Here is a 27,927-nt window from a genome sequence, read left to right on the forward strand (position 1 = left end):
CTGCTCCAGGATCTGAAGCTACCATTCCTAGTCCTGAGATGTCACAAGAGACTCTGGTGAATTATGATATTATAGTTGTGATGAACCTCAGCCAGGCAGTTAATTTAGTCTTGATTTTATAAGGCCCTTGTTTTTTTCTGAGGCAATGAGGGAAGGAAAGTTACAGAACCACCTCCCCAGGTTGTATGTTCAATGTGCATTTTTCAACATATGTAAATCTCTGCATCCATTTATACCATGGTCCTACCTTGGCAGGTTGTGTCCAGAGTTGCAGCAAAAATGCTCCCATAAAGGGCCTATACTGGGGACAGATTTATCTCATGCTTCGTGCTGCAAAGGAAGAGGAGTGTCAAACTGAAGGGACAATGGCACCTATAAAGAGCACAAACAATCGATAACATAATGAAGGAGGCAGTTTAAAGATAGGTAATGCCTGAAAAGGGGAGAACCTCCTTGAGCAGAGATACCTTAACATCTAGTTGTTTTGCTATGACACTATCTGTATTCTTCAGTGAACCTGAACAGTCTCATTAGCAATTTCTAAGGTATGTAATGAATACTAGTCAACCAGGGCCTTTGAGAAAATTCAAAAGCTCTTTGGGACAGTAAGTAAGTAAAGAGAAGCCTTATAAGGTGGACTGTTTCTCAACTCATAAGCTTAGCCGTCCAACTAATTAGCTTGGAGTTTAAGGGAGAGACTTAAATTGCAGTGAAGATATTCCCCATGTTGTAATTAGATCCCTTATGGACTTCAACAATTCTAAGATAGTCAATTTAAAGATTTTTTTATGTCATATGGATTCACAAAACAATTTGATGTAATTTATAGGGCTTTTTATGGCGTGGTTTGAACATTACTAGTGTTCTATTCATACCTGTCTGGGAACATGGCTATGAATCACCAAATGTTGCCAGTTATCAGTGATGCTCACATCGGAAATTCATGTTGCTGTGCTGGGCAATACTGCAAAGTCATGGACTCACTATGTAACATACGAGTGATTTTATATGAATATGAATGTGAATATGAATATGAATATTAGTATTATGCTGTAAATATTCTGCTACAGACAATACCTTCCATTTTTCATGGCTGTACCATCCACCAGGTTCAACAATAAAGTTTGGGGTCAGTTAAAGCCGCATACCTTCTGCTTTAACATACCGTTAACAAAACGTTATTGCTGCGTTAACAAACGTTATTGTTTGTGTGGAGAATTGCCAGTAACTTCTGACCTTGACCATGACTTTGTTCAGCCTTCATTTTTTTCCTTTCTGAGCTTTTAGAAACTTTTCAATATATTGTGCTAAACTGCAAGCATGACAATTCAACTTTGCAAGATCTTTCTAACAAGAAAAAAACCCCAAAAGATCTCTCTAAAATCTCTGGTTTAGATTTCATTTTATTTGTCATCTTTTATGAACAAGTTACGAAATATACTTCATTCACAAATCAGAAATATTTACAATTTCTTTACAACAAGGCATTATTGAGGTTTTGATTTATGGCATTCTTAGAGCATTCTGTCTTTCAAAACAAAGACATCGGTGTTGTTTTCAGCACACTGTTCATTTACACTCTGGATGTGAGATGGGAGCTTTTTAGAAGAGAAGTTTGCACTCTCTTTTGATATGATCTGCGGGGAAAACTGAGGCAGGATGCATTCAGAATGTGAGGAGAGGGACTGTGCAAATGTGTTGCTGTACCATGCCATGATCTGAAGCCATCATACTAAACCAGATGCTGCTAAGTGAAGAGGAGAAAAAGATTCCCCTGAGCCATTCTTCCTCTGCCTTCTCCTTTGAGTGGGCTAAATGCAGTTCAGTTTTTTTTCTGATTTTTGAGTCTTCATGAGAATAAGAGTCTTGCAAAGTCTATTTCAAATACTATCACAATTCAGAAAGATTATTCAGACAAAAAACTGAAAGAGAGTAGCCAGGAAGTGAGTAAATATTGTATATCCGCAAAATGTTTAGGAGAGAAATTTTGAACATGGTTCTAAAAGGGAATTGCAACTGTGCTGGTCTGCAGTTGTGACATTTGAGCCATAAAAGCTAAGATTGTTTAATTTTCTTAATTTCTTGGAGTCTGGTTTTTTTCCTGAAGAAAATTCTAAAACCACTTCCTTCCATGGAACTTTTAAAAATTTCTTAATATACACTTCCATTATAAATCAGATGTGGGCCACCATTGCTTAGGTTGTCTGTCATTTCCTAGAACAAGAGTAGAAAACATTAATTAAAATTACAATTATTGCAAGGTGTTCAAAAGTCAGTTATCTAAGGTTGTGATGAAATTTGAACAAACTCAGAATTTCAAACATTCAGAAACACGTTACATTTTTATTTAACGTGATAAACCTCCTTATAAAAAATCAATTTTTCCCTTCATAAATTAGGTACATTTGAAAGCCGATAGATTCATTGATAGTGGTTGAGTTGGACATTACACTCAGACCACATATGGAGCATTGATGGCATCTGTACTAGTTTGTGATGTTGTCCTTTGAAATTGCATCAACTCAAGCTTGTGTGCTGATCTACAAAAGAATGGAATGGTAGTTAGTTCTGTTTCCATTCAAACCTCTGTCTGTGCTGACATGCTACCAACAGATGCCAGTCAATGCCTGCTGAAATAGACATTTTGGAAGACCTAAATCCAAACAGGATCTAAGGGGTTTAAGTACTTGTTTTCCCTTGGGATGGGTCTGATTTTAGTTTTCCCTTATTATGCCAGTCTACAATTTTTAGCAGTTCAGGGATTGCTTCTCCAGTGGCAGGTGAGTCATCCCAGAGTAAGCTGACTGGCTCATGAGTCAGAATCCTAAAGCACCTGAACCAAGATTTACTCAGAGATAGATTTTCTGATTCTCAAATTGAAATGCAAACAATACCCCCTTAGCAGCTGTCTAAGCATAGAGATGGCTACATTAATTAAACAGTTCCCTGATCTCCAAGCCTGCAAAGCCACATTGAGTTTATGGTCGGAACTACCTTATTCTGAGCAATCCCAGGGCTATTTCATACCAGATTGAATCTGGATGCAGAAATAAGTGATCTGCTGCTTATGTCCAATGACAGAGAATATTCAGCTATGGCAAGAGGAATGGGTACAGGCAAAAATGCAGCTTGGAGTATTTCTAAAATTCAAGTAGATGAGGTGAAGGTGCCAGTGTTGGACTAGTTCTAAAATAGCTGCATGATGACCAGAGGCTCTTCTCTGCATGGAAAGATTAAATTCACCTCTTCTTCCTCCTAGGTACACTTGGAGAAAATGTGGAATAAAAGGGATTTGTTTGTCCCCCTTCCTGTGGAAGCTTCTGTTAAAAACTGAAGCAACATTCATTGGGCTAGACAGAGAGAGAGAGAGAAAAAGACGGAAAGAAAGAACCAAACTCTATAGCATAGTAGCTGAGATTTGTTGTAAAGAGAAAATTATTCAACCTGGTCTTTATTAGTAGTCTTACTCTGTCTCTCTCTTCTTTTAGTCCACAATATTTGGCAAGCAGAGACCAGAACTCATTGTAACATAAAGTTATATAGCACTAATTCCTCCTTTCTCAGATTACCAGCTACATTTTAAAGCAAATCACAGGACTTAATTGTTCCCTTCACAGTTTGTGAAAGAAGGGATGTTCTATTCTCCTCTACAATGTCACCAAACCAAGTAGCCTTGCCAATCTCTTGAATCAAGCATAAGCTTCAGAGAAAATCAGGTGTGAAACTAATTTTGAGTATTTTCTACCACCCAGGTCTCCATTTGCAGATGATGGTGTTGGATGTTTTGGTATTGTGCCTTATTCTCCTCATATATTGAAGAGGAGCATGCATGGCTAACGCTGGACTATGGATCCCAGTTTGGGGATTGTCTGGCACTGTAATTTGCTTATTTGTGGGTGCCTAAAGACTTTTTTGGATCTACACTGAAGGTAACTGTCAGCTGGGAAAGAGACCAAGAATACCAAAGCCAAAAGAGACCAAGAATACCAAATACTAACTATCAGTCAGCCATATTTTGATAGTAATGATGTGTCAGAAGGCTACTCATGAGTTTCCTTTTGTAAGCATCATCACTTGAATCGTCTGCAGGCATCAGCTATTAGAATACCACCACAGTTTTGGAAAATATCAACACCCAATGATTTTCCCCAATATTTCTATCTAAAAAAAAAGTTAATTAAAAAAAAGTTGCTGAATTCGGGGAATGAAGGAGCACACAGATTAGAAGCAGAGTGAATCAATGGTGGCTACATCCAAATAAGAGTATTTGGATGCCTGTAACTAGGGTGAATATTTTAAATACTCAACTTACTTCCAGATTGCAGCGTTCACCACGTAGAGTTATGTCACTACCTGGAAGCACCATTCCTGCCTCAGAGTAACATCACAGCATCAGCCAACTTTGATTAGCTGAAGCTATGACTTCCTCGTAGAGGTGGCCCTTCCTGAAGTGACATAACAACATGGTCGCTCCCTAGTGTTCAGCGTACCTTGGAGGTAACTCTGGTGTCGGGGGAATCACCGGGCAGCTGGGCAGGTCGGTTATTTCAATACCCCTCAATCTCTAATATAAATATAACAATTATACAATAAATATAGCACCAATATACAATAAATATAGCACCAAATGCAGTACATGTCTACATTACTGTATATCAGTATAAATATACAATATAGTCATATATATAAAACACTTCTAAGCTGTTTTCTAAATTAGGGTCTAATTTAATGTAAGTTTTTGTGCCATGACCTAGTGTACTCAACCCTGCCAGTAGCAGGCGGTCTATGGGTCTGAGAAGTCCCAAGTCAGGCCATGTGTACATGCATACTTGGCTCTACAGCAGACATGCAGGAAGTTTGCCATCAGTGGGGCACATCCCAGATCTGCTGAGTGTGTGCAGTAGGGTTGCTCTGCACGTACATTGTGGCCCTTCACCCAGGATAAGTGGACACCTGGCAGTCCTTGCTGCCAAGTGTCAAAAAGCTCAGTAGGTCAACAGGCCAGGAAGGTAGGCAGTGAACTACTGTTACACGTGGTCATCCTCACCCCAAATTGATAGGGTTTTGGCTTTTTTTATTTTGAAAGGTCTTTTCCTTTCTAAGCTGTTTCTTCTTCCGTTCCCTCTCTTCCTTTCTCCTATCTTTGTCCTTGTTGAGGCAAGAGTCTCTCTGAAAGTCAATATCTAGCCTTCCATCAGCAAGACCATCATATTTGCCTAAAAGCTCATCAGAATAATTCTTCCTTTTGAAATGAGATGGGAAATGTATCTTGTTTGTTGATTTTATCACCCTGTTTTATGTTACTGTTGTAACCTCTACTATTTAACTTTTTAAAACTTGTTTAAAACATCATCTTCTTAAAATATTTCAAGCTCCCTGTTTTTAAGACACATTTCAAGCATCATCTAAGATTAATTCAGTTTATATTTCTACTTGGAGTCTCATCTCAGTTAAGAAACTAAATAGTGACAAGTCATTTTTAACTGCTATATCATGTTTTTTCAGGGAATCTGAAAACAATTCTACAGTCTGAGCAGACTAATCCTTGCTCTGCTCTTCAGAGGTTTCAGTAGATAACAGACTCTTGAACTTAACAGTAATGCGGACTTGCAAGTGGAGGTTTAGGTGGGCAGTCCACTTGACTTTTGTTCTTTTTTTCTGCTCATTTCTCAAATGAAAGGCTTTGGATAGATACTGAATCCAAATGCAAAGCACAGGTTTACAGTGGACAGTTAACTCCTCAAATATTATTCAGATCTGTTAAGACAAGGAGATGATTTCAAGAATTCCACTCCATTACTTGGTTTGATCCTATGTGCTCAGCTTTGGGAGCTTCAGTTTCAGCACCTAGTTATATGCCTATACACCTCGGTAGGATTCCTGTTAATACAAAAAGGAAGTAAATGCTCAGTTCTGCAAAGGAGACCAGTTTTATTTAGGTGTCTAAATATGCCCTTAGATGCTTAGGTTAAGTCACCTACATTTGTGAACTGTGGCTTTTCTGTTTAAAAAACCTAATTTATAAGCTGAGTACTTGGGAGAGGAAGAGATTGATTAAATTCTGGAAGCATGCAATGATGTGGTTACAGAAAGCTTTCTGTGCTTTTTTTACAGTACAAGACATGATAATTCATATTAATAGGGCTTCCAATTATTTAGGAAGTGCTATATTTAGCGGCTAAGCCCCTAAATAGCTATACAATGGAATTATGTTGAAAATGGATGTACTTCATTGAAATGGATGTACTGCAAATATACAGTACCTAAAAATAGCTCCATATAATGCAACATAATAAAGCTTACACAGAATGGCAGCATTTCATTTTCCAGAATCTCTTTCTCATATAAAACTGAAAACTGAATACATCTCTTGCCAATTCTAAATATTAACACATACAGTAGCATTTCAGGATAAACAGAACAAATAAAGGAGGACACACAACTCACTTTTTCTGCCATTTCATGGGAGTGATGCAATGAATGTTCCCTTTCTGAGAACATTCGCCTTTGTTCATAGCTGGCTAGCCGACAAGTGAGCCATGAAGAAAGGGTGCAACCACCAATTCCAATGCATGCAAGAGACATGGAGGCAAGATGCAAAGAATAGAGAGCAGATGACTTCTTTGTCAGAGCACGAAGAAATTGAAAATTTAAGATTCCTCCTATTAGTCCACAGATGCAACAGGCAGAAAAAAGTATCATCTGTCAGGAGAGACAAGAGAGGTTATGTCACAGTAATATTTTTCAGAAATTGATTAATGCATATGAAATATGAGATAACTATAGTTTAATTCTTTGATAGCATCATTGACTGCAAAACTCTGCACAACCCCTTGTTTTTAACTCTCTTAAAAACAGGTTTTTTTTAAAAAACCAAGGGAATATATTAACTTTTGGAATACAAGAGTTAAGATTGATGTTGCATGTAAAAAAAAGTTGGGTAAAATGAGTAGGTAAAGTTAAAACCTATTCAATGGAAGGACTGCTAGGACACAAAACTGATTTCCAGCTGTTCATGCAAAACAGTAACATGACAGAAGGCGTCGCAATTTTCTATTGTGCAGTTTATCACCCTGACTCAAGAGTGAATGCCTCATGTATTTGTAGTGAATCTCTCTGCTTTGTGTGCATTCTGACTGTGCCTCCTGCTCAGTTATAACTTATTCAGTAAGATACCAGGTTGGAGGCTTTCTGCAGCTTTTGTGGGGTCTTTGAAAATGTTCAAGGTGAATGTGCTGGTCAAAGAACCAAAAAAACAACAAAGAAATCTGTGATGCTGCTTTACAGAAGATCAGTTTGGTGACTATATGGTTGGTGGGTCAGTTTGGTTGATTTAAACTTGACTAAAATGTTCCTGGGAATTTTAGAAATCTGTCAAACAGGCTGCAATCAATGAGACATTTTTAAAGACCTCTTATTGCTTTTAGTCACAAAGATGTTGCACTGGTTCAGGATGTGCATTAACCTCAAATGATTCAGTAGCAAAAGACCTTATGGAGACAGTGTTAAATGATTGTCTTATTCACTTCCCTTGATACTGCTGACCTGTCAAAAGGTGATCTATATGGGCATTTAAAGTTTCTCGATATGGCTTTGTATATTTACTTATCTACTGTGGTGGCAGAAATTTATGGAGCCTTACAGACTAGTTCTGTACACATCTAGGATGACAATTTCCTTAGGAATGTGGCATTGAGGATGTATTTTGCAGTCCACTGGCAAGTGACTATTACATGAGACCTCCAGAACAGATAGCTTTTAGAAACTGGCTATGGTACACATGTTTTAAGAAATGGGACTGTCATTTTAACAGAGTTTAGGATCGATATTAAAAAAAAAAATTGGAAAGAGCTTTCGATTCCCATCACACTTTTGCTTCTTTTATGTGACTTCCATCTGTATGTGCAGAATAATCAAGCTGACAGAAAATTAGGACTGGCATTATCACTTAAAATAAGATCATGTCTTTAACATAGAGTTCTGCTGTGACTTGTTGAGTAATAACACCATTTTGCTGCAGTCAGAAAATTACTGTACCTGAAGAGACATCTTCCATCACTTTAAAACTTACATGTGTTTCAGATTGCTAAACAAACTTGCTTACAGTTATGATATGTAGAAACAAACTTGGTCAGCAGCCTTACTGAGATGGCAACCCAGTGCTGGTTTTTGAAGGAGAGAAGATACAGTCCAGTGACATTATTGAGAAGCATTTATTGGCTTGACATAAATCTATGTCAAGTGATTTCTGATCAAAGTTTATCCAGATACAGATAAATAGGGATATGGCTTAAGTAGCATAGGCTATTTCAAAACTGCCTTGTTTTTTGTGACTATTCCAAAGTGCTGATTGCTTTTTATAGATTGCCAACTTGTAATTTTTCTAATTGTTTATCAAAAACCCTTGCATGCAGAAAGCCCCCAGTAAAGAGTTCAAATTAGATAGGTAAGCCTTTCAAATACTTATGTGTTTTTGGTGCAGTGGAAAAACTTACAACAAGTCCAGATTTTTTTTTGGCGCACAATATTCCGCATACACCGCAAAGCAGGAACTGCGAAAAAGAAGAAACCAAACAATTATTTCATGATTTAAGGTACATAGTTCAAATCCCACTGTGTTGCTGTGGTGGTGGCCACAGTTCAGGCAATGTCAGCATTTTTGTCACAAACCTTATGTTTCAGGAGGTTGTAACTCAACCATAAACACTCTTACCGGATAAGAAACTGGAATGTGAAGTTCTAGTGACCATAAGTCATGAGAAAAGAAAGAAATACAAATTTTAAGCTGCTTAGGTAAAGAAGTTGGAAAAAAATCCCCAGTGTTACGAGCACAAAAATGCCTTTTTACCATTTTATTTTTCTCTCAGAAGAGTTTAGCAAGGTACTAGTCAGTGATCCGAATCATCTACTTCTAAGCATAACACTGGGACTTAATGCCCTGATCCTACCATCTGAACCACTGAAGGATCACATATGGATCGTTGCCTTCAAGACAGTGGAAGTCTGGGCAAGAATATAATTCAGTCATGTCCATGGGTGCAAGTGTAAATATCAGTACGTCTGTTGGTGTGACTACTCTGGGCATGCAGAAAGATCTGTTTCAGACTTCATGGCCCAATTTGCAAGAAAGAGCATGAAGGTATCTGTACTTTTTTTTTATGTCATTCCCTCACATAAACAGATTTGCTAATTGTAGCACCAAGCATTAGGCAAAAATTAATCACCAAAACCAGAAAAATGACTACCAGCTGATAAAAATAGATGATAATGCTTAATAGTGACCTCTGTCAAAGACCAGTGATGTCCTCTGATGTCTTTTACCTCTTACAGAAAAGTTTAATGATAAAAACAATGAATAGTCCCCAGGGAAGCAGTCAGGGTAGGAACTACAGTAGTTGTATGAAAGCAATAGGGCCTTCTCCAGGTATTAGTAATACTGTCAAAAGATTTCCTTGATACCTCATAAAGTCTTTTATTAAGAAATCTATGCTACCTATTTTCAATAAAGCTAACCCTACTCCCCCATTGGAAAGTAATTTTATTGTTTTAAAACTGTATTTTTCTACACTATTTTTGCATTGAGATGGTAATTCTAGCAAAAGGCTCTGCTTGTCTCTGATTTAGAATTAAATCACAGAAAAGACATGGCTGTTACATAAGAAATTAAAAAAAAAAAAACCAAAAAAACAAAAACCCAAAAACCATACCCCGAAGGTTCTATAAAGCATTCAGGGTCTGTGTAATATATTGCAGGTACTTCTTATTTACACTCTAAAATTTTGCCACTTCACTATTTCAGTTGAGGAGTTGCTTTCACTCATAGTTTATCTCCCTCTAACTAAAGTAGTTCATGTGTATAGCCAACTATAAGCCTTGAGGTATCTTTTTACTCTGTTAGACCCGTGAAAACAGTTCCCCATAATGAATGTGGATAAATTTTGTATATTATTTACTTTTATACTAAGCATGGGACGTGAATTTAATACCAATCAGATTATAGAGAGGGCTGGGTCACGTGGAGCAGGGTGCTGAATGGCTCAGGACATACCAGAAGGCACAACTGGTAATTGCTGCTAGAACCACTGTCTAGAATAACAATAAAACAAAGCAAATCACCAAGGGGCAGTGCTCCTTCTGCACTTTCCCACAGGCAAAGAAGATTTCAACTCATCACATCTGCTTTGTAAGTGTTCACTCAGGCTTTCTGTGAAATTTTGGGGTTTTACTCCCAGTCCTGCCATTGCAGATTGCCTTCAGCTGAAGGCACACTTCAGATTCCCACACATCGTGTTTTGTATTTCTCAAAATGCAGAAACCTCAAATGAAATTTGTTGAAGACATCTTTGTAATTAAGTTCTATTCAGTCAGATTTGATAAAGTGGATTAATAATATATTTTCTCTCTGTAGTGATTGAATAGGATTGAAAGGAAATTTTTGTGTATAGAAAAATTAATTAGTGTTGAAAGAGATCATCATAGATAGTTTTAACTTGTTAACTAGTTTAAAAACCTCTGTGTTTGATAATTTACCTTTAAAGCTGAAAGAGCATGAAAGAGAAGGTCACTCATTTTTTTCAGGAATGCTTTAATTCTGCTCCAATTTGAGTCAATGAAGCTCATCTATGAGCCCTAATGTACCAGCTTTTCAAAACAAGGGATGACTATTCCATTTAAAGCACTTGACTACCTGGAGTAAAGATCTGGATGCAGTAGTTAAATGTACATTAAGTTTTCTAATGATACTAGACTAGGAGACACCATGGATTGTTAAGTGTAGTGAAGCATTACAGAGAGATGTGAATAGACCTGAGAGCTGGGTAATTACCAATCATGTGAAATTTAACAAGAGCCAAGTGCTGGATTCTGCAGCTAGGACAGTGTAATCCTGGTTATACATAAATACTGGGGGTCAAGAGATTGGAAAGCAGCCACACGAAAAGAGATCTGGGTGTCTGGCTTGATGACAAATTGAATGTGAGTCAGCAGTGCCCTGGCAGCAAAAAAGGCCAACCATGCCCTGGGGTACATCAAGAACAGCATCACCAGCTGGTGGAAGGAAGTGATTGTCCTGCTCTATTCTGCTCTGGTGCAGCTCCTTCTTGAGAATTGTGTGTTGAGATGGATGCATCAGTATGAGAAAAGCATCAAACTTTTAAAGTGTGTCCAGAGGAGGATGACCAAGATGGTGAAAGGCCTTAAGGGCAAGACTTATGAGGAGCAGCTGAGATGACTTGGTTTGATCAGACTGAAGAAGAGAAGGCTGATGGGTGACCTCTACACAGTCTACACCTTTCTCAAGGCAGGCAGCAGAGGGAGAGGGGCTGATCTCTCTTTGATGATCAGTGATCACAAGGAAAGGGAGTGAAGTTTCATCAGAGGAAGATTCTTCACTGCGAGGGTGGTCAGCCACTGGAACAGGCTCCCCAGGAAAGGGATCATGGCACCAAGACTGTCAGAGGTCAAGGAGCACTCTAGATGCTGCTATTAGTCTTATGATTTAGTATTAGGTAGTCCTGCAAGAAGCATGGAGTTGGACTTGGTGATCTTTATGGGTCCCTTACAACTTGAGAAATTCTACAATTTTATGATAATATTGTATTGTGTCATGTATACTCTGTATGTATTTTCTCTCTCTACATCTATAGTGTTTATAGATATAGGCAAGGAATAACATGTTCCACAGTTAAAGAGCTAAAAGAGTTCTTTGTATTCTAACTCAGATGAATTGCATATTCATGCTTCCTCAACATTCTTCTGTTTAATCTTGAGGTCATGCTGAAGTTTTATAATCTGTATGGCTATGAGGTAAACAAGTTGTGAAACCGAATGCACTCAAGTGCCTGAATATGTTAAAAAACCTTGGGTGAAAAGTATTCGGGCAGTAGCAAAGGATTAATGTTATTTAGGTTGGGTTTTTTTAAGACGACAGTGTATTACATTCATGGAGAAGAGGATTACCCAAAACCTAGTATGGATATTTATTTATGTCAGCTTGCATTTTGCAATTAAAACCAACGGATGGCTTTGTGCCACAAGGTCAGGCTATTATACCTCATGCAAAGCTTTGAAACTTCTGAGCCAAGCTCATGACTCTCTTCTAAGGCTGATTCACTGCAAACAGTGGGAACCTGCTCTATGAAGAGAACATTAGTAATAGCCATGGCTCAGGAACACTGCTCATGTAGAATTTCTTTAGCCAAGCTTTCCAATGTGGAGACATCTAGAACGGTTAGGATTTCAGTGAGATATTATGTGATTGACTCTATTCTCTGCTTTTTGATAGCATAGCGACTTAAATTTTTTTTCTTTTTTTTTTCTTTGCTTTTTGGTTTTTTTTTCTTTTTTGTTTTTTGTTGTTTTTTTGGGTTCTTTTTGTTGTGGTGCTATAGGAATTTCCTATAAAATTTTTGATGTCTCAGTGTTGTGATCAGCAGTAGTGAAAAGTGGAGGGGAAAAACTACACTGGCCCTTTATACCAAAGAAAATGATGAAGTAAAAATCAGATTGAAAGTGTCTTTTACTTAGAATCTTCTATTTTATAATACTGCCAACTGGAATGCAGCCATCAGGGGCTCTGTTGTCTTGACATTTTCTCTATCTGTTCTTGGCTATTCTGAAAGACTAGTTGTCAATGTGTTATAACAGTAAAATTTGGTTTGTAACTGTTGAGCTACTCTGGACTACTGTTTACCCTTGACTAACTAATACTGTCGTGGTGAGGACTTGCTCCTTTCTACTTGATCATTGATCATCCTTAATAAATTTTTACCAGCCAATCTCATGGACTTTTAAATGTATTTTCTAACTATATATTTTCTAACCATTTAACCTAACTTACCTGAGGTAAGTTAGGCAAACAGACTTATACTGAAAATACAAGAAATCAGGAGTGGAAAAGGAATATATCACTGAAGATAAGCTTCTTGTAAGAATACTCTGTTATTGAAGTGTTCACAACTTATGCAGAGAATAAGGCTAAAACATTTCATTAAAGATAAGCTAAGCTAATAAGCCCTACAAAATACCGTGGAAGCCAGAGAGGGAACTTCAGCTGGAACTTTTTTTAACAGATGTCTCATTGTTGGACTTCCATTTAAATTATTATTCATAATTTTAAAAATCATAAAATGCTAAAAGACTGAAAGGCTCACTTAAAAACCTACACAGATCACCAATTACACCCAGACCCTATTGACTCTAGGGTTACTTCTGTTTGCAGACTTATTCATACCTCCTATACACACATGTATAGGAGGTATGTTTTGTGTCAAGACTAGCAGAGAAGCCTTGTATTGAAACTGCTGGCCTAAGTCCAGAGAAGGGCCAGGAAGTTGGTAAGAGGGCAGGAGCACCTCTCTAAGAAGTTAGGTGGAGAAAATTTGGACTGTTCAACCTGGAAGAAGAGAAGGTTCAGAGATTCACATATTATTCTGAGCTGGAAGGGACCCACAAGTATCATTGGGTTTGTGTGGAGACCTCATAGCAACCTTCCAATATCTGGGAAGCTGGAGAGGGACTCTGCATCAGGAACTGTAGTTACAGGACAAAGAGTAAAGAGGCAACTGGAAGAGGGGAAATTTAAGCTAGATATTAGGAAGAGATTCATTACTGTGAGGGTGATGAGGCACTGGAACAGGTTGCCCAGAGAGGCTGTGGGTGACCAAACCCTGGCAATGTTCAAGGCCGGGTTATACAAGGCCTTAAGCAGCCTGTTCTAGTAGGAGGTGTTCCTGCCCATGGCAGGGACAGTTTGGACTAGATGATCTTTAAGGTCCCTTCCAATCTTTATTCTATGATTCTGTGATTCTATGAGTTTATGCGAATGTATCATCAGTAATAGCCAAGGGCATAACCCCTCTTGGGCGAATGGTAAAAAATCCAAAGATACTACAAAGCACAAAAGCTTCTTAGAGACTGAGGGCCTCAATCCCACTTTCAGTGATGATTTACCATGGACCCACCAAAGTCAGAGTGGCTCTGATAGCACCAGTGTCATTGCAAGGTAATGCAGTAGTGTCTGTTTGTCTGTGGCGTTTTTGTCATTCACGCTGCAGCTGTACCTGCTGATGTTCCATATGCATATTGGAAAATTTCTCTTTTTGTCTGTTCAACTTTGGAAAAGAACCCCAAAGACCTCCCAGAAAAGAAGAATGTTTATTTTGAGACTGCTTTAATTTACTTTATATTGAATATTGCCTTGAAACAAAACCTCACATCCAAAACCCCATAAATTTTGGTAAGAAGGCTAAAATCTCAATTTATATTCAAGGTCTGTGGTTTGGATCTATCCCTATTTCATATTTTCTGGAACAAAAGACTTGGCTTCTTTCACTTCCTTCTGGAAAATGGGTACTTTGTCCCTGGTAGTCTGAAAAAGAATCAGTTTTAGTTAATCTGCAGGAAGCCAAAGATTTGGTTTTTTTCCATCAGGCAGAAAAAAAGGAACTATTTTTATTTTATATCTTGAAGCTAAGAAACCTTTCTGTCTTATGTTTTGAAAAGGCAAAAGCAATGGTGAGTGTAATTCCCTTGAAAAAATGAAAACTGCTCATAGAAAAATTTCCTGGACACAGGCTGAACAAAATAGTAGAGAAAACCTGTTGAATTTAAGGACAACTTGATCCCTAGTCATTGTTCGTGACAAAAAAAGACAGCTAAACTGTATAGACTGTATGGACAATCATCTGTAGGTCATCCATATGTATCTGATGAAACAGAGGAAGGGAAATTATTCCAAAATGGAATGTAACATAGTGACAAAGCAAGTGTATCATACCTAGTCAAATGACACTCTACTTGGAAGACTAAACCATCAAGACAGAATTAATAGCTTCACTTTTATCTACCCTTGTCAGGTAGTAAACTAGAAAATTCTGTGTTTTTACACTAAAGCTGCATAAGCATGTGGCTTTCAGGACAATAACTAGGAATTTGAAATTAGTAATGTAAAGAAAGAAAGATTCTATTTAATAATGTTGTTTCAACTCCATCCAAATGAGAAAAAAAGCTGAAATCCCTAATGGATGAACTAAGCAGATATCTCTAATTGTAACTCTTATTCAAAACAGTATTTCAGAACAAGGACTAAATGTTCTTAAACACAGACATAAAGGGCACAGAATCTACTAATGAAAACAAAGACATCAAACTAAATAAAAATTACAGCAGGCAAGAAGATCAAGCCTAGGTACCAGGTTTGCCTATTACCTCCACAGAGAAACACAATAATCTTTTGCAAAAGGGGGATGGAAACTCCTAATGATGTTCTTGTCCCATGGAAGTGATCGTGGGGATAGCAATGTCTAGCTGGCTGAAAGGCATCCAGACACAGAAACAGAAGCAGCAGCGTTGCCAAAACCCAACCTTGTGTCTCACCAAATCTATCATGATGAGAGGGGGGGCTTAGCTATAACTGAGGCATAGTGTTAAATCACGTCTAATCTGAGCCAATACCTTGTCTGGCAGTGTGCTATTGGGTCTTATCAGATCAGGTGCTGCTACCCTTCCCACTGATTCAAGCCATATGCAAGCAGTTTAAATTCTATCCCAGTCCCTGTGATTAGTATTTCCACTCATCTGATTATAGACCTACAGAGATGCTTTAAAAATGGGGAATAGTTTTTAGAAACAATCAAGGAAATTAAGTGTGTTTCTCAATCTGACATCAGTGATTCAAAAAACCTCCATCCATCTCTAAAAACACTTAAATTATCAGCATGAAATAATAATGTTTACTTTTTGTTTGTTTAGAGCCTATCAGAATAACAAATAAAAAGAATGCTTTTTTTATTGTTCTGTATAAAGCATTTGGTTTAGAATGTGACTGCTTACATCTCAAAAAAGTAATAAATGAAAGATTATTCCCTGCAGGTGAACTACAGTCTTATAGTAGTAAAAAATTTAAGCATATGCTTAAGTCAATCTATATACAACAGATCCACTAAATACAACCCAGGAGCTAGATGGAACTTCTTCCAGGTTTGTATGTGCCTCTGGAGTCTCCAAATGACAAAACACCCTACTAAAAGACCTCAGCTGAATTCAGTGAATTGTCCTGGCTCCATGCAAGGCAAGAAGCTTCCACCCTTGGTATGCCCTTCCCTATCTATAGGCACGGAACTCTTTCCAGCTTCTACTGAGCTCACTGAAAGTCCTGTGATTAATTTCATCACGAGTGGGAGCCAGACAGAAATATGGTCAGTTTGATGAAAATGCAATGCATATGTTAAAGTAAAGTAGGATCACATCTGCATTTTGTCTGCATGCTAAACAATAATGTGATTTTTTTTTTTAGTGCTGTTTTTGAAAAAAATAAAATTTGACTGTTCTTTCCAAAGGAAACTTGGCAACAGTAAAATCTAGATGTAAAATCTAGTGGTTTAAAATTTCAGGCCACCAACATTGATTTAACAGTCTAAAAAGGTTTTGTTACTCTGGGAAAGTCCATACAGACTGACACTTTTCCTTTTCCTTCAAATCTTGGATCAAAAAAATTAAAGTAATTTAAATCAAATATTTCAAGTGCCAACTTGGAACAAATTTCTATAGCCAAATGCAGATTTTTAATGGGCAGGCAGACTTCCACTGTGATCAAATCACAAATCACAGAAACAGTAATTCTGCCTCTATCTACAGACAGGCAAACAGACCAACATACAGAAAGTGCCTATCTCTCAAATACATTCAGATATTTGCCTTTATAAGGGAAGAAATTATTACTCTTGAGGGGCATAGCCATAAGTAAAGCATCGAGCATCTCTCTTGCATATGAAGATAGATGGCATATCTGTCTAAAGATGTGGCTTTTGTCTCATTCTCTCTCTCTCTGTGAGGGAGACTCATTTACAGCAAGGATTTATTCACCACTGCAGGATAAATGAGGATAAATTACACAAATGTATGTGTGTGTATGTGAATATCTATTCACTACTGATGTGAGACTGATGAAACCACTGTGTTCTAAATATAGATGGAGAAGCATGTGACCATTAAAAAAAATATCTGTGAATACTTTCAGGTTGATTATCTTCTGACTTTTGTTGTTTGTGCAAAAGCCTTTGCTATGGATGCTGTCATTCTTGCTATGTTATTGTTAGTGGTTCAGCATTCTCATTGGTTGAATTATTCTACAGTACGTCATATAACTGAATTGGAATGGTGGATTTCAGAAATATCTCTCAGTTTCTGGGAAACAAAGAAATCTGGGAGACACTGGTTACAGCCTGTAGAATAGTTTATCCCAATACAAACAACAAACAGAAAGAAAATTTAGAGATCACCAACATGTGCACTTCAGGGTATTTGGGACTGTTTTTATTGTGGGCTTGTTTTAGTTTTTAGCATTTTTTTCACTTTAACAGCCATGGCCTATTTTAAAAAGAACAGATTGGTGGTGATGTAAACTGGTTAGTTGTCTTCACATGCTCCAGATAATTTGAGAAGACAGTCACACCTTCAGTTGTTTACTTATGGCTACTTTTTAAACAACTTGTACTATCTTAATCCAATTCAGCTCCAATGAGAACAAAAGATTTGAAACTTCTTTTTTACCATTTTTATGTATTTTTTGATACAGATATAGCCTAGGCTTTCAATTTATTCATTCTGGTGTACTCTACTTTCCCTGGCTTGCTTATACATAATGCAGGGCATGCAATGATCAGGGTACTTCAGCCCATGCTTAACTTCACTTGTATCCATAATGCTATGGATGGAATTCATATGGTTAAAATTAGGTATGTTAGTAAATAATCTGTCTGAATGGAGGCAGTGAACAATAAGAACAACTCTTTTAATAGAAAAGCTAACGTTTGTCAAGTGCAAACCATCATAGGGAGGCAAGTATAGAAGATAGAATGTGCATGATTTTCAAGATGCCCAAATTTTAGGAATTCAGGTTAAGGTTTCCATGGTGATGCTATCTTCATCTACTTCCTTATGAACTTGGGTCTCTGCTGAGTTCCACCCACATAAAAGGATAGAACAGGGTCAAAGGTTTTCTGTGCATTTCCAAGTAAATTGCAACAGGAGGAATGACACTGTTCAACTTAAATGTTTTGTACCTAACATGTCAAAGAATTAGTTTTTCTTTAATGTCCCCTTCTGTTCCTTAGTGTTCACTTCTCAAAGGAAAACCCTGATTCAAGGGTGTGAATTGGAAAAAAAATAACATATTTTATGCAAGACATATTTTTTAATACCAGCAACATGAGCCCAGTGCAAGCTACAGTGAGCAGAAAGGAGGCTTATGCCACTTCTGCAGCAGCACAATCCTCAGGATTGTCCAAACAAACCTTTGTCCAGTTGTTTAAATTTGAAAGTAGTTACCCATGGCCATAAGTATCCCTGGAGAACAGCAAATATCTGGCCCCTTTCTTGGCCTGCTTGCCTCGCCTGCTAGTCCCCTAGTCAGAAGAATGCAACCTAACAGTTTGAACTGCCAGAGTAGTACAAAGAGAGTGGTATATTCATGACAATTTAGACCACAGATCTTTAGTTCAATGAAAAGTAAGTCAGCCTCTAGAAACATGTCACCCCACTCTGCACATCACCTTGATTTTGTAATTTCCTCTGCTACAGGAAGCATAAGGTTCCTTCTTCCACTTTGCTTTTTCTTTGAGGCCTCTGTCTGCCTATTCAACCTGCAGTTTTTGCTCAGTTCCCAGAACCTGATGTCTGCCTTTGCTGGCTCTGGTTGTGGTCATCCTTTGTGCACTTGTTACATTTGCAAACAAGTAAAGTCCCTTTGGGTTACCTTCCATGCTTCTGCACTCACATATGAGAATAATTTCCTATAAATCTCTGCAAAACCTTTTCACTGTTCTCTGTCTTATTGCTTTCTAAAACTCTACCTATGAACAGCTCTAAATCAGCCAGACTGCTGGTGTGTTAAGGCAACCACCTGTTATACCACTCAGTTTTCGTTTGTTTTTTCTTCATACTCGCTTACACCCCTTTACACTGTATCTGTCTCTTACTATGATCATAATGTCCTTGGAAGCCAACATCTAACATAACAGAATCTTACTCTATGCCTAGTACAAACTCTGGGGTAACAGCATAAACATGAATGAGGCAGTTATGCAGGAAATGTGCATCGTCATGAAATGATATCAGCTGTGATAGCCTTGTCACAAAATGCAATCACTGCATAAAATACTGATCTCACTGACTGATCAAAGCTCTTTGACCTCAGTGAAACCCAGGAAATTGATCTTTGCCATTAAATCTTCAGATAGACGTGGTTTTAAGTAATTTTTTTCTTCATTAACAATGATCAGAAACCTCCCTTTTTGAAGTGATTTTGATAATATCATTACCTGTTGGCCTGGTAATGTCATTACCTGTCTGATCCAGTCTTCATTTTCATTTCTCACCTACCTGTTCTGCAGTGCAGAATTATATGTCTGGTTATATACTGCCAAAAAATATTTATCACTGTTGTCAATAATTAATAATTATTGACAGGGAGAATACTACATGAAGCACTTTGTCTGAATTAATCTATAAATTAGAGGAGGTAATGCTGGTGAATAATCAAGAGTGTTTTACATTTATCATGTTATCTGAAGCTAAGCAAACAATCCTTTTAGAAATACTGCTGTACAATACAAGCTGGCCAAAACCAGCTTTGGACTTCAAAAATGCCCACTCATGTTTAGACTGAATATTCAACATTTCCTATTCTTTCATAAATATAAATAACCATTTGGAGGAAAATTCTTCCTAGAAACATGCATATCTCAAACTGGAAAAATACGAATTATTTTTGAGAAGTGAAAAATGATCTGTTGATAAGAACATGCTGCTTCTATTAACCCATTACTGGGTTTTCATTTTTTTTTTGTTCATTTTACAAGAAGCTCAGTGCATCCAGTACATGAGAACATCTTTCTCCTTTTCTTTCCCAATGCTTCTTTCTATTTTTCTTCCAAAAACTCAGGACTCAACTGACATACCCTTGACATTAATTTAAAGCATCTTTTGGCAGTCTCTTCATCATGGACAGGGCTGTTCTTTTAAAAAGCAAAACTCGCAGTCAATTTAAAGACCGTAAGCTATGGCCCGGGTTTCACGCCAAGCATCGGGCTTCCCCAGGTGTGAGAAGGGGTTCAGAGAAAGTTCAATTGCTCACAGCAAGACTGAAAAACGGAAAGGAGCGAGAAAGAAGAGGTCTCCCGCTGCCCAACACACACGCACATCTGTCCCCGCCGTGCCTCCCTCTCGCCCCACGACTCTGCAGACCGTACCCCAAGCACATCGGAAATGGACCCGGCGCGGCCGGCGCAGCATGCACTCGCGGGAGGGAAAGGAAGGGAAGGGAAGGGAAAAGGGGATGCCTTCGCACGGTCTGATCATCACCATAAAGAGTTAAAGAGAGAGTGAAATGGCTAACGTACACACACCCCGCTCCATACCGGAGAAGAGTCTCCCAGCTGAGGTTTATGCTCTGTGAGGACCAGGCTGAAACTGACCGCCCCCACGGCCACGCTGGACACCCCTAACCCTATCTCCAGCACGGAGAGCACCAGGAGGCTCCCGATGATCTGGCTGCTGGTGCACATCCTCCCTCGGTCATCCTTCCTTCCCGATCAGCCGGGGAAACCGCGCATCCTCCTCCTCGGGCGCTCCCGCGGCCCTAAGTCGCCCCCAAACTTTTCTTCCTTCGCAGGCAGCCGGGGCGGAGCGGCGCATCCGCGGCCGGCGGGCGCTACCGAGGGTCGGCGGGGCGGCCCCGGCGCCGCCGGGCCCCGCGCAGGCAGCGCCGCGCCGGCCCCGAGCGCGGCCCCGAGCGCGGCCCCGGGCGCGGCCCCGAGCGCGGCCCCGGCGCGGCGGAACTCTCCAAGGTGCCGGGCCGGCGGTGGGTGCGCGGCTCCGCGCTCCTAAGGGCTCCGCCTCCGCCGGGAAAGTCGACCTTGTCCGCTCTCCTCCTGCGCTCTCATTGGAATGACCTCACCGGGATTTTTTTCCTCCCCTTCTTGTTTCTCTCCCCCTTCTCTTCCAGGGCTGGGGGGCGGGGGGTAGAGGAGTGTGGCGAGCCCAGCCCGGCTATACTTATGTATGAATGCAGACCCAATGCACGGGCAAGGCGCACGGCAGCCCCGCCCCAGGGCCACAGGGCTCGGCACCTTCCCGGTCCTCCCCCGGCACGTCGCTCGCACACCTCCGCCGTCCCGCGGCGGCCGGGCTGGTGGCGGGACGCGGGAGCCGATGCCAGCCGCAGGCGGACGCTTGAGAGGTGACCCTGCTCGGAGCGGGGGTCCGCAGGCCTCCCTGCTCCCAGGTGCTGCTGTCAAAATTCGGGAGGAAGCTCGTCTTCCTCTTGTATCAGTTAAAGGGCTTGAGTATGCTGTGTCTCACCACTGCAAAACTCTGGTCTTCTGCAGAACCGTACTGCCAAAATAGGCGATTTCTGTAGCCATTCCTGTCACTCACAATGGCCAGAACTGTGTCAGTCCCAAAGCAAATAAGCAATAAAGGAAAATAGAACAAGAGATTCAGGGCTGCTAACTTGAGCCTTGCTGGATTGCTTGGTACCAATCTTTATTACTGTGCTTAGATACAGAAAATGTTTTGCCACTCTGACTACAGTTTTACAATCCAGATGCACAACATGGTAACACACAGCTACTCAATCTAGCACCTTGGCTTTCCTAAATATGGATCACCAACATTTGGGTATGTACCTTAAGAAGAGTGCAAAAGAATGACATAGACAATTATATCTCCCAAGTTTGTACCAGGATTCAAAAAATATTGGCATCCTGCAGGACTTATTTCTTCTATATATATGCTGTGTTTTCTACTCTACCAAAAACTTATATGGAATCTTTCCTTTTATCAAAATATCTGCAATTCTTAACCTGTATATAAATCCAACACTCAGATGTCAGAATCCAGAATGGCAGTCTAGATTTGTCCAGTATTTCGTGGTGCAATTTGGTAGCAAGAGCATAGGATTAGCAAGGTCCTGATTGAATATTTTCCTTTGGACTTCACAACCTATCTTGTGTTTTGAGAATCGGTATTATATACACTTGGGAAGGTTGGATCCACTATTGCAGGTCAGAGTTTAGTTCTCATTTGTAGAAATCTTCAATATTTAATTGCGGTTAGTGGAGATAGATTGGATCAAAGTCTGTCACCTTATGGTGTTTATGCTTTTTAGGTATCCAAGAACAAGAGTAAGAGGTGCTGAGACAGGATCTTAATGCTTTCTAGTTTAATACTTAATCTGTTTCCTATTTTCTCACACGTTTCCCACTTCACAGAAGCAGAACAGTTGGCTACATCTAAAGGAAAGCTCTGTTATAGTTAAAGCTGAATTGCCCCTTTTCATCTCTCATGTTTTAAATGTTACCTGACATCTCTTATCATTAAAAATCAAGGCACAGCATAAAAGTTCCTAAGCTACTATATTTATGTAGGAGGATGGAGAAAGCACAGATTTTCAAGTACCCACATGGGTGTAGGAAGGTGTTTCTGCAATGACAGTATCCTTATTATGTCAGATTGTTATAAACGCTGAAGTGTGCTAAGGTGCAATGATTTTACTGCTCAGAGTATATTTTACTAGGTCTTTAAAATCCAGTGGTGATAATAGGGGAATTGCATAATGACAGACATAATTAATATATTTAATGCCTGCAGCCAGATAGAGAGCCTGTCACATCAGAATAGAGCTCATGTGACAGAAATAAGATTTCCATAAACAGCTTGTTTTATGTAACATTTCCACTTCAGTCATAATAAGCTGTTGGAAAGATGGAGGGAAAGAGACCTTGTGAAAAGTGTGCCCTAGATGGAGATCGCTTCATGCAACAGTTAATAAAACAGAGATATAAAACTGGGCCCAATAGCAGGAGGGGAAGTGCCCTGGGTGCCTGCTTTCTAATCAGCAGGCTACAGAGAGGTGAAGAGCTGAGCAAGACCATAGCCAGAGTTAATGACTGCTCAGGAGGAGCACCCTTTTAAATAAAGACAGGAAGAAAACATAAAGTTCTAATTACAAACTTTTTAAAACGAAAAGTACAGTCTTTGTCCATGTAACTTGTGTACTATGGTGCTGCATCATCATTATGTGCTAATCTAGGCAATTAACTTTACACATGGGACTCTTCATGCATACATTTCAGCATATGCTTACATCTCTGCAACATTAAGTTATTTATCTGCTTGCTGTCTCAACTGGCTGCTTTTGAAATGTTTCCTGTATTTGTGATTACAATAACAGAAATATTATGATGAAAGGAAAAAAATATGCGGGCAAGTTTTCATTATAACTGCAGAAAGTCAAATACTAAAATCCCATCTCCAAAGTAAAATTAATTGGAGTCATGAGGGCTTTGGATCTTTTAATTTAAACTGTTGGATTCATGAACAAAAGACATCAATCTTATTCTTCTTGACTTTGAAGGAAAACTTTTTTTCCTCTCTTTTTTTGTCATTGGAGACTTTAAAAATGGTTCATGACAAAAAAAAATTCTAGTCATACAGTAGGATGAAGGGTAATTGGATGACATAGTACTGGCAATGAAGAAGTAGAAATCAGAGCAAAAAGATTCATTTATACTTAGTTCCTTTTACATGTCTCTGATGACCAAGAGACCCTAACAAGATTATAGCTTCTCTGTTGGAAATTACCAGCTTTATGTAACACTTCTGAGCATGTATTCATAGCTGAGTGCACTCTGTTCAAGTGGTTCAGTTTATTGATTTCCTAATTCCATGAGTCTCTAAAACACTACTGTAAAGATTTTTATTATGAATAAGAACTGGTCCTATGGCATTAAATCAGAACTCAGGCCATTGAATCCAATTCACCCTAGGAAAATGTGAATAAAATTGAAACTGTACACCATCCTGTGACTGCTTAGAGGATGAGAAACAAGCTGGTGCAGTCCTAGAGGGGAAATACTCCCTAAGTATTGGTGTTATTAATAGGCAGGTGTAAGGTAGCAATTTTGGACAAATCAACATAACTTCGAGTGATCTTGGAAGCTGGATTACTCTTTTACCTTATGGATTTATTTTCTAGTCAGTACCAAGCCTTATCAGTTGTGCTATCTTGGAATATTTGACCTAGACTAAATGACTTCTACCAGGATGTTCTCTGGGAAGTGGAAAAATTCAGCTTCAAGGGCAGCTTGCAAATCCTCTTCTCTTCACAAGTACCTTATGCTTTCAACTTGCTTTGCAGATTCCCTTTCTTTACACTTCTTTGTCACCTGGATCCCTTCAATTCAGTTTGACTGAAGGAAAAACAAGGAAAACCAGTACTCTGACAAACACCTTCTAAATGTTTGGGGTGACACTCTGCCTTGGGTTCTACGAAGGGTTGCCTATTGATTTTATTCTAAAAGCAGCTGTTATCAATTGCATCCTATATATAGAAATGTGTGTGAAACAGCCCTTAGAGCATTCCTTTTTTTTTTTTTTTTTTTTTTTTTTTGGTGCAGAATCAACTCAGTAAACTTTATTCCTTAGTCTGCTCATACTCTAAATTAGCATATGCTGGTGTTCTAAAATTGGAAGAAAACCTAATGTAAAACTTGTACAGGAGAAGATAAGGGAGTGTCATTGATTTTGTCTGTTCAAAGTTCAATACACATGCAAACTTTCTGCTGAATGAGTAGTTCAGGCCCAGTAAAGCTAGGATCTGGGTCACTCTAGTGACTGTTAAGCTTGTTAGGTCACGACTGTTTTTCTTCGATCAAGCATTAAGGCATCGGCTTGTAACACACACAAAAGAACCTGATGACATAATCTAAAAGTACTTGGCACATAGTTTCATTCTCACTCTTTGTATAGTCACAGAAAGTTATTCTACAGCTCTATAGTACATCTCATAGCTCCACTCCTGAAGTTGTGGAGCCATGGAGAAGTGTTAGAGAGGATCAGCGTGATCAGTTGGAGACGATCAGCTTATAGCAGCTCAGCAAAGAGAAAAAACATTGACATGGACTGCCTTCTTGTACTGTGCTCAATAATTATTAAATCTACCAAGACAGTGAGCATTTTGTTCAGACCATTCTGAAACCTGCCTACAGCCATGAAGAAACTGCATTTTTCAGTAATGCACTACCATAGTAGGTGTGAGCATACAAAAGTTCCAGATACAGTTCCTAGCTGTGCCACGATAATCTCACTGATGTCTTCTGAGCACATCTCATTTTCATCTTGTCCTCTGCAACAAACTGAGTGTTTTCAAGTGACATTCTTGTTGTCACTGCTGGCAAGAGTCTCCTCCTATTTACTCTGCTGTTTGGGAATACCGATCTGAAATAAATAAAGGAACATAAATCTTTAATCCAAATAATTTATTTGATGCAATGACCAAGAAGAATCCTGACTTGGTTACCTTCTTTTTGTTTTATTATCTCGGTTGGTTAGAGCATGGTGCTAATAACACCAAAGTTGCAGGTTAGATCCCTGTGTGGGCCATTCACTTAAGAGTTGGACTTGTGTGTCCCCACCAACTCAGACTATTCTGAAAATTTGTGATTAACCTTGGATATTCAAAACTAAAAAAGTGAGATAACAACATTATTGTCTTGCTATATAAAAAGAATGTGTAAAACAGGCTCTTCTGGATAGTAAATTAAATGTGCTTTGAATTGCATGACTTACATAACCTGTCTGACGTCCTGCCATCTTTCAGTCTCTGCCCTTCCCTTTTCGGGGTGAATTTTGTATTCCAGAGAAGCCCATTAAATCAAGATTTAGTTAAACTCTTCTGATCTAAATGGAGTCAAAATATTTTCTGACAATGAAGACTGTAATAAAGCATTCTTAAACCTAAAAGGCTGTGAAACGAGTGTCTAACTAAAACATCAGTATGTTTCAGATTTGCCACTGAATTTTAGAATCCTGCAGCACTTTGAAGCAGTAAGGTTAGAAGGTGTCTTAGGAATATCAGCCTTCACACAGTATAGCTGTCAAATGAGTTCAGATTTCACCTTAAGAGTAACACTTTTCTGAATAAGGGTGAATCTAACACATGTACAGATAAATGTGCACTTCATATGCTTTGTGAAACAGAGTCATTACAGCTTCCATCATGTGGTTTCCCAAAGCTTACATTTGCTTAAATGGGAGCACAGCCTGAATGAGGGCTAGAACAGACCTGCACATATTAAGTGTCCTGACAGACTACATAACTCATGCATGAAAGGAGTTTGTGCTGCTACAGTGACCAGGAATAGTGCCAACTCAGGAACTAGCACTCAGGAACCTCAGGACCAGTATCTGCTCCCATTTTTTGGCATCCAATACCCTGTAGAAAAAGGCAGAGTCCAAGTTCCAGCTGTTGCCTGCTCACACTTTTTGGATGAGTCATGAAAGAGATAATACCTGGTACGAACCCTGTTAAGAGCCCTAATCTGAAGCCTCACAGGATGGTTTTTCTTTTGAATAAGGAGTGTGGTTATTTTTTTTCCTTCACCAGCTCTTTTAATTAGATCAGAGTTTATCTCCCACAGAGTAATTTTTTTCTACTGATGAGATACATTGTGTTGAAAAAAGTCCTTGACCACCAGGCATCTGAGCTGTTACTTGAGAAGATTTGAAACGAGGTTTTCTTTTGTGGCATTGTTCTTTGAAAAACAATTGTTAAAATTTTTGAGTCCAAGGTAGAGTACAAAAAAAAAATCATTAGCAGTCTAAAATAAAAAATAAAGTATTTAGGGAGAAAAATTTAATTATTCGCATTCTTTCAAAGTTAGGCAAAAGTAGGAATTAATGGTTAACAAAAAGAGTTTCCTTGAACTGTCTATGCCTCTGTCATCCCCTTTTCTCTGCCAAACTGTAATAATAATTTTTATTAAAACCACACTTCATGAAGAAAGTGAAGAAAGAGTCCAAAATAGTAAGCTCAGAGGGCACAGAGTTGAAAGAGTGATTTGTCAACATGCATAGAATTCATGTTTTTTCTTGGACCATACCCAGCGAATTGTTAGTTACTGTAATACATGATGGAATATCTTTAGTCTGACCCAATTCCTTGTCTAGTTAATAAAAAATTTACAGTTGAATGAAATGCAAGTTGAATCAGGTATCAGTGTGTTCTGGGTATTTGCTGGTCAACATTTACGAACAATTTTTTCAGCTGAAAAAACACAGGGTATATTGCTAGTCTAAAGTCCTGTTACATCAGTCTATAATGATCAGATTATTTTTCTCCAGTAATATCTGTAGGCTGCTGGTAGTTTAGCAGCAGCAGACCCAGTCTAGCTGGGGAAGTTGTCCAGTCACATCAGTGTCAGGGAATTAGGGGCTTGTGCAGAAATGACCAATGCTAACGGCAGGAAGAAGCCATAGTTACCCTGGCTCTTTCTTTCACTTGGTAAAGTCACACCTGGGCTTTGTAAGAATATATGCTACAGATGTGGTATTATAAGTTAGAATTCTGGCCTTACAGCTCTGAAAAGCAAGCATATCTGAAGCAAACATCCTTAGAGACATGTTTCTGGGCTGTTGGTTGCCCTTGGTGCATTTGGCTCCCACATGTTTTGGTCAGATCACACACATACCTGACAATACCAGGTCTCTTAGACAAAATCTTTTTTCACCTAAGAACTGACATACTTCACACCAGGAGAGCTCTGCTTACTCAGGTAAGTACTCTGCACATGGTGAGACAAGATACTGTGCTTTGGTTTGCATCTGACTCTTAATGATCTGCACTATCATACTGAGTACAGTATCAGCTAATCAGCTCTCAGACTCCTTCTAATTAAATGTTAAAAACAACAGCACACCAACAAAGCTATGCTCCTTAGCTAAATTGTTCAATGATTAATTTAGTAGTGTTTTAACCTGGGTGAGCAAGAAAAGAATTTATCTCAGCAAAAAACTGCTGAGGAACATATTAATTGCAATTGTTTCAAGATAAAGTACTCTGGGCACAGGAAGGATTACAAATAATGA

General features: G+C 38.9%; 1 protein-coding gene across 5 annotated transcripts; it reads right to left on the minus strand.

The window, feature by feature from the left end:
• Window positions 1–1,385: 1,385 nt before the first annotated feature.
• On the minus strand, window positions 1,386–20,746 carry TMEM196 (transmembrane protein 196). 5 transcript variants are annotated; one of them, XM_066554223.1, is made up of 5 exons: window positions 20,418–20,746; window positions 8,496–8,552; window positions 6,448–6,702; window positions 4,491–4,564; window positions 1,386–2,214 (listed from the first exon to the last, which is right to left on the minus strand). In XM_066554223.1, exons 1-5 carry the CDS (start codon window positions 20,562–20,564, stop codon window positions 2,208–2,210), a joined length of 540 nt encoding a protein of 179 aa, XP_066410320.1. In that variant the 5' UTR covers window positions 20,565–20,746; the 3' UTR covers window positions 1,386–2,207. The 5 variants fall into 5 exon arrangements, with proteins under 5 accessions (XP_066410320.1, XP_066410311.1, XP_066410303.1 ...); XM_066554214.1 differs by having other exon boundaries at window positions 20,406–20,746; XM_066554206.1 differs by having other exon boundaries at window positions 20,400–20,746.
• Window positions 20,747–27,927: the final 7,181 nt, after the last annotated feature.

This window comes from Molothrus aeneus, chromosome 1 (genome assembly GCF_037042795.1).
Source record: "Molothrus aeneus isolate 106 chromosome 1, BPBGC_Maene_1.0, whole genome shotgun sequence".
Taxonomy (NCBI): Eukaryota; Metazoa; Chordata; class Aves; order Passeriformes; family Icteridae; genus Molothrus; species Molothrus aeneus.

Coding starts and splice junctions, on each gene's coding strand:
- TMEM196 (XM_066554206.1), bottom strand. CDS start 20,564: ATGTGCACCAGCAGCCAGATCATCGGGAGCCTCCTGGTGCTCTCCGTG. Junction 8,553..20,399: donor CGGTATGGAGCGGGGTGTGT/GTACGTTAGCCA, acceptor TCTTTTTCGCAG/TTCCTGCTTTGCGGTGTATG. Junction 4,565..6,447: donor CCCATGAAATGGCAGAAAAA/GTGAGTTGTGTG, acceptor TATTTATATTAG/AGATTGAGGGGTATTGAAAT.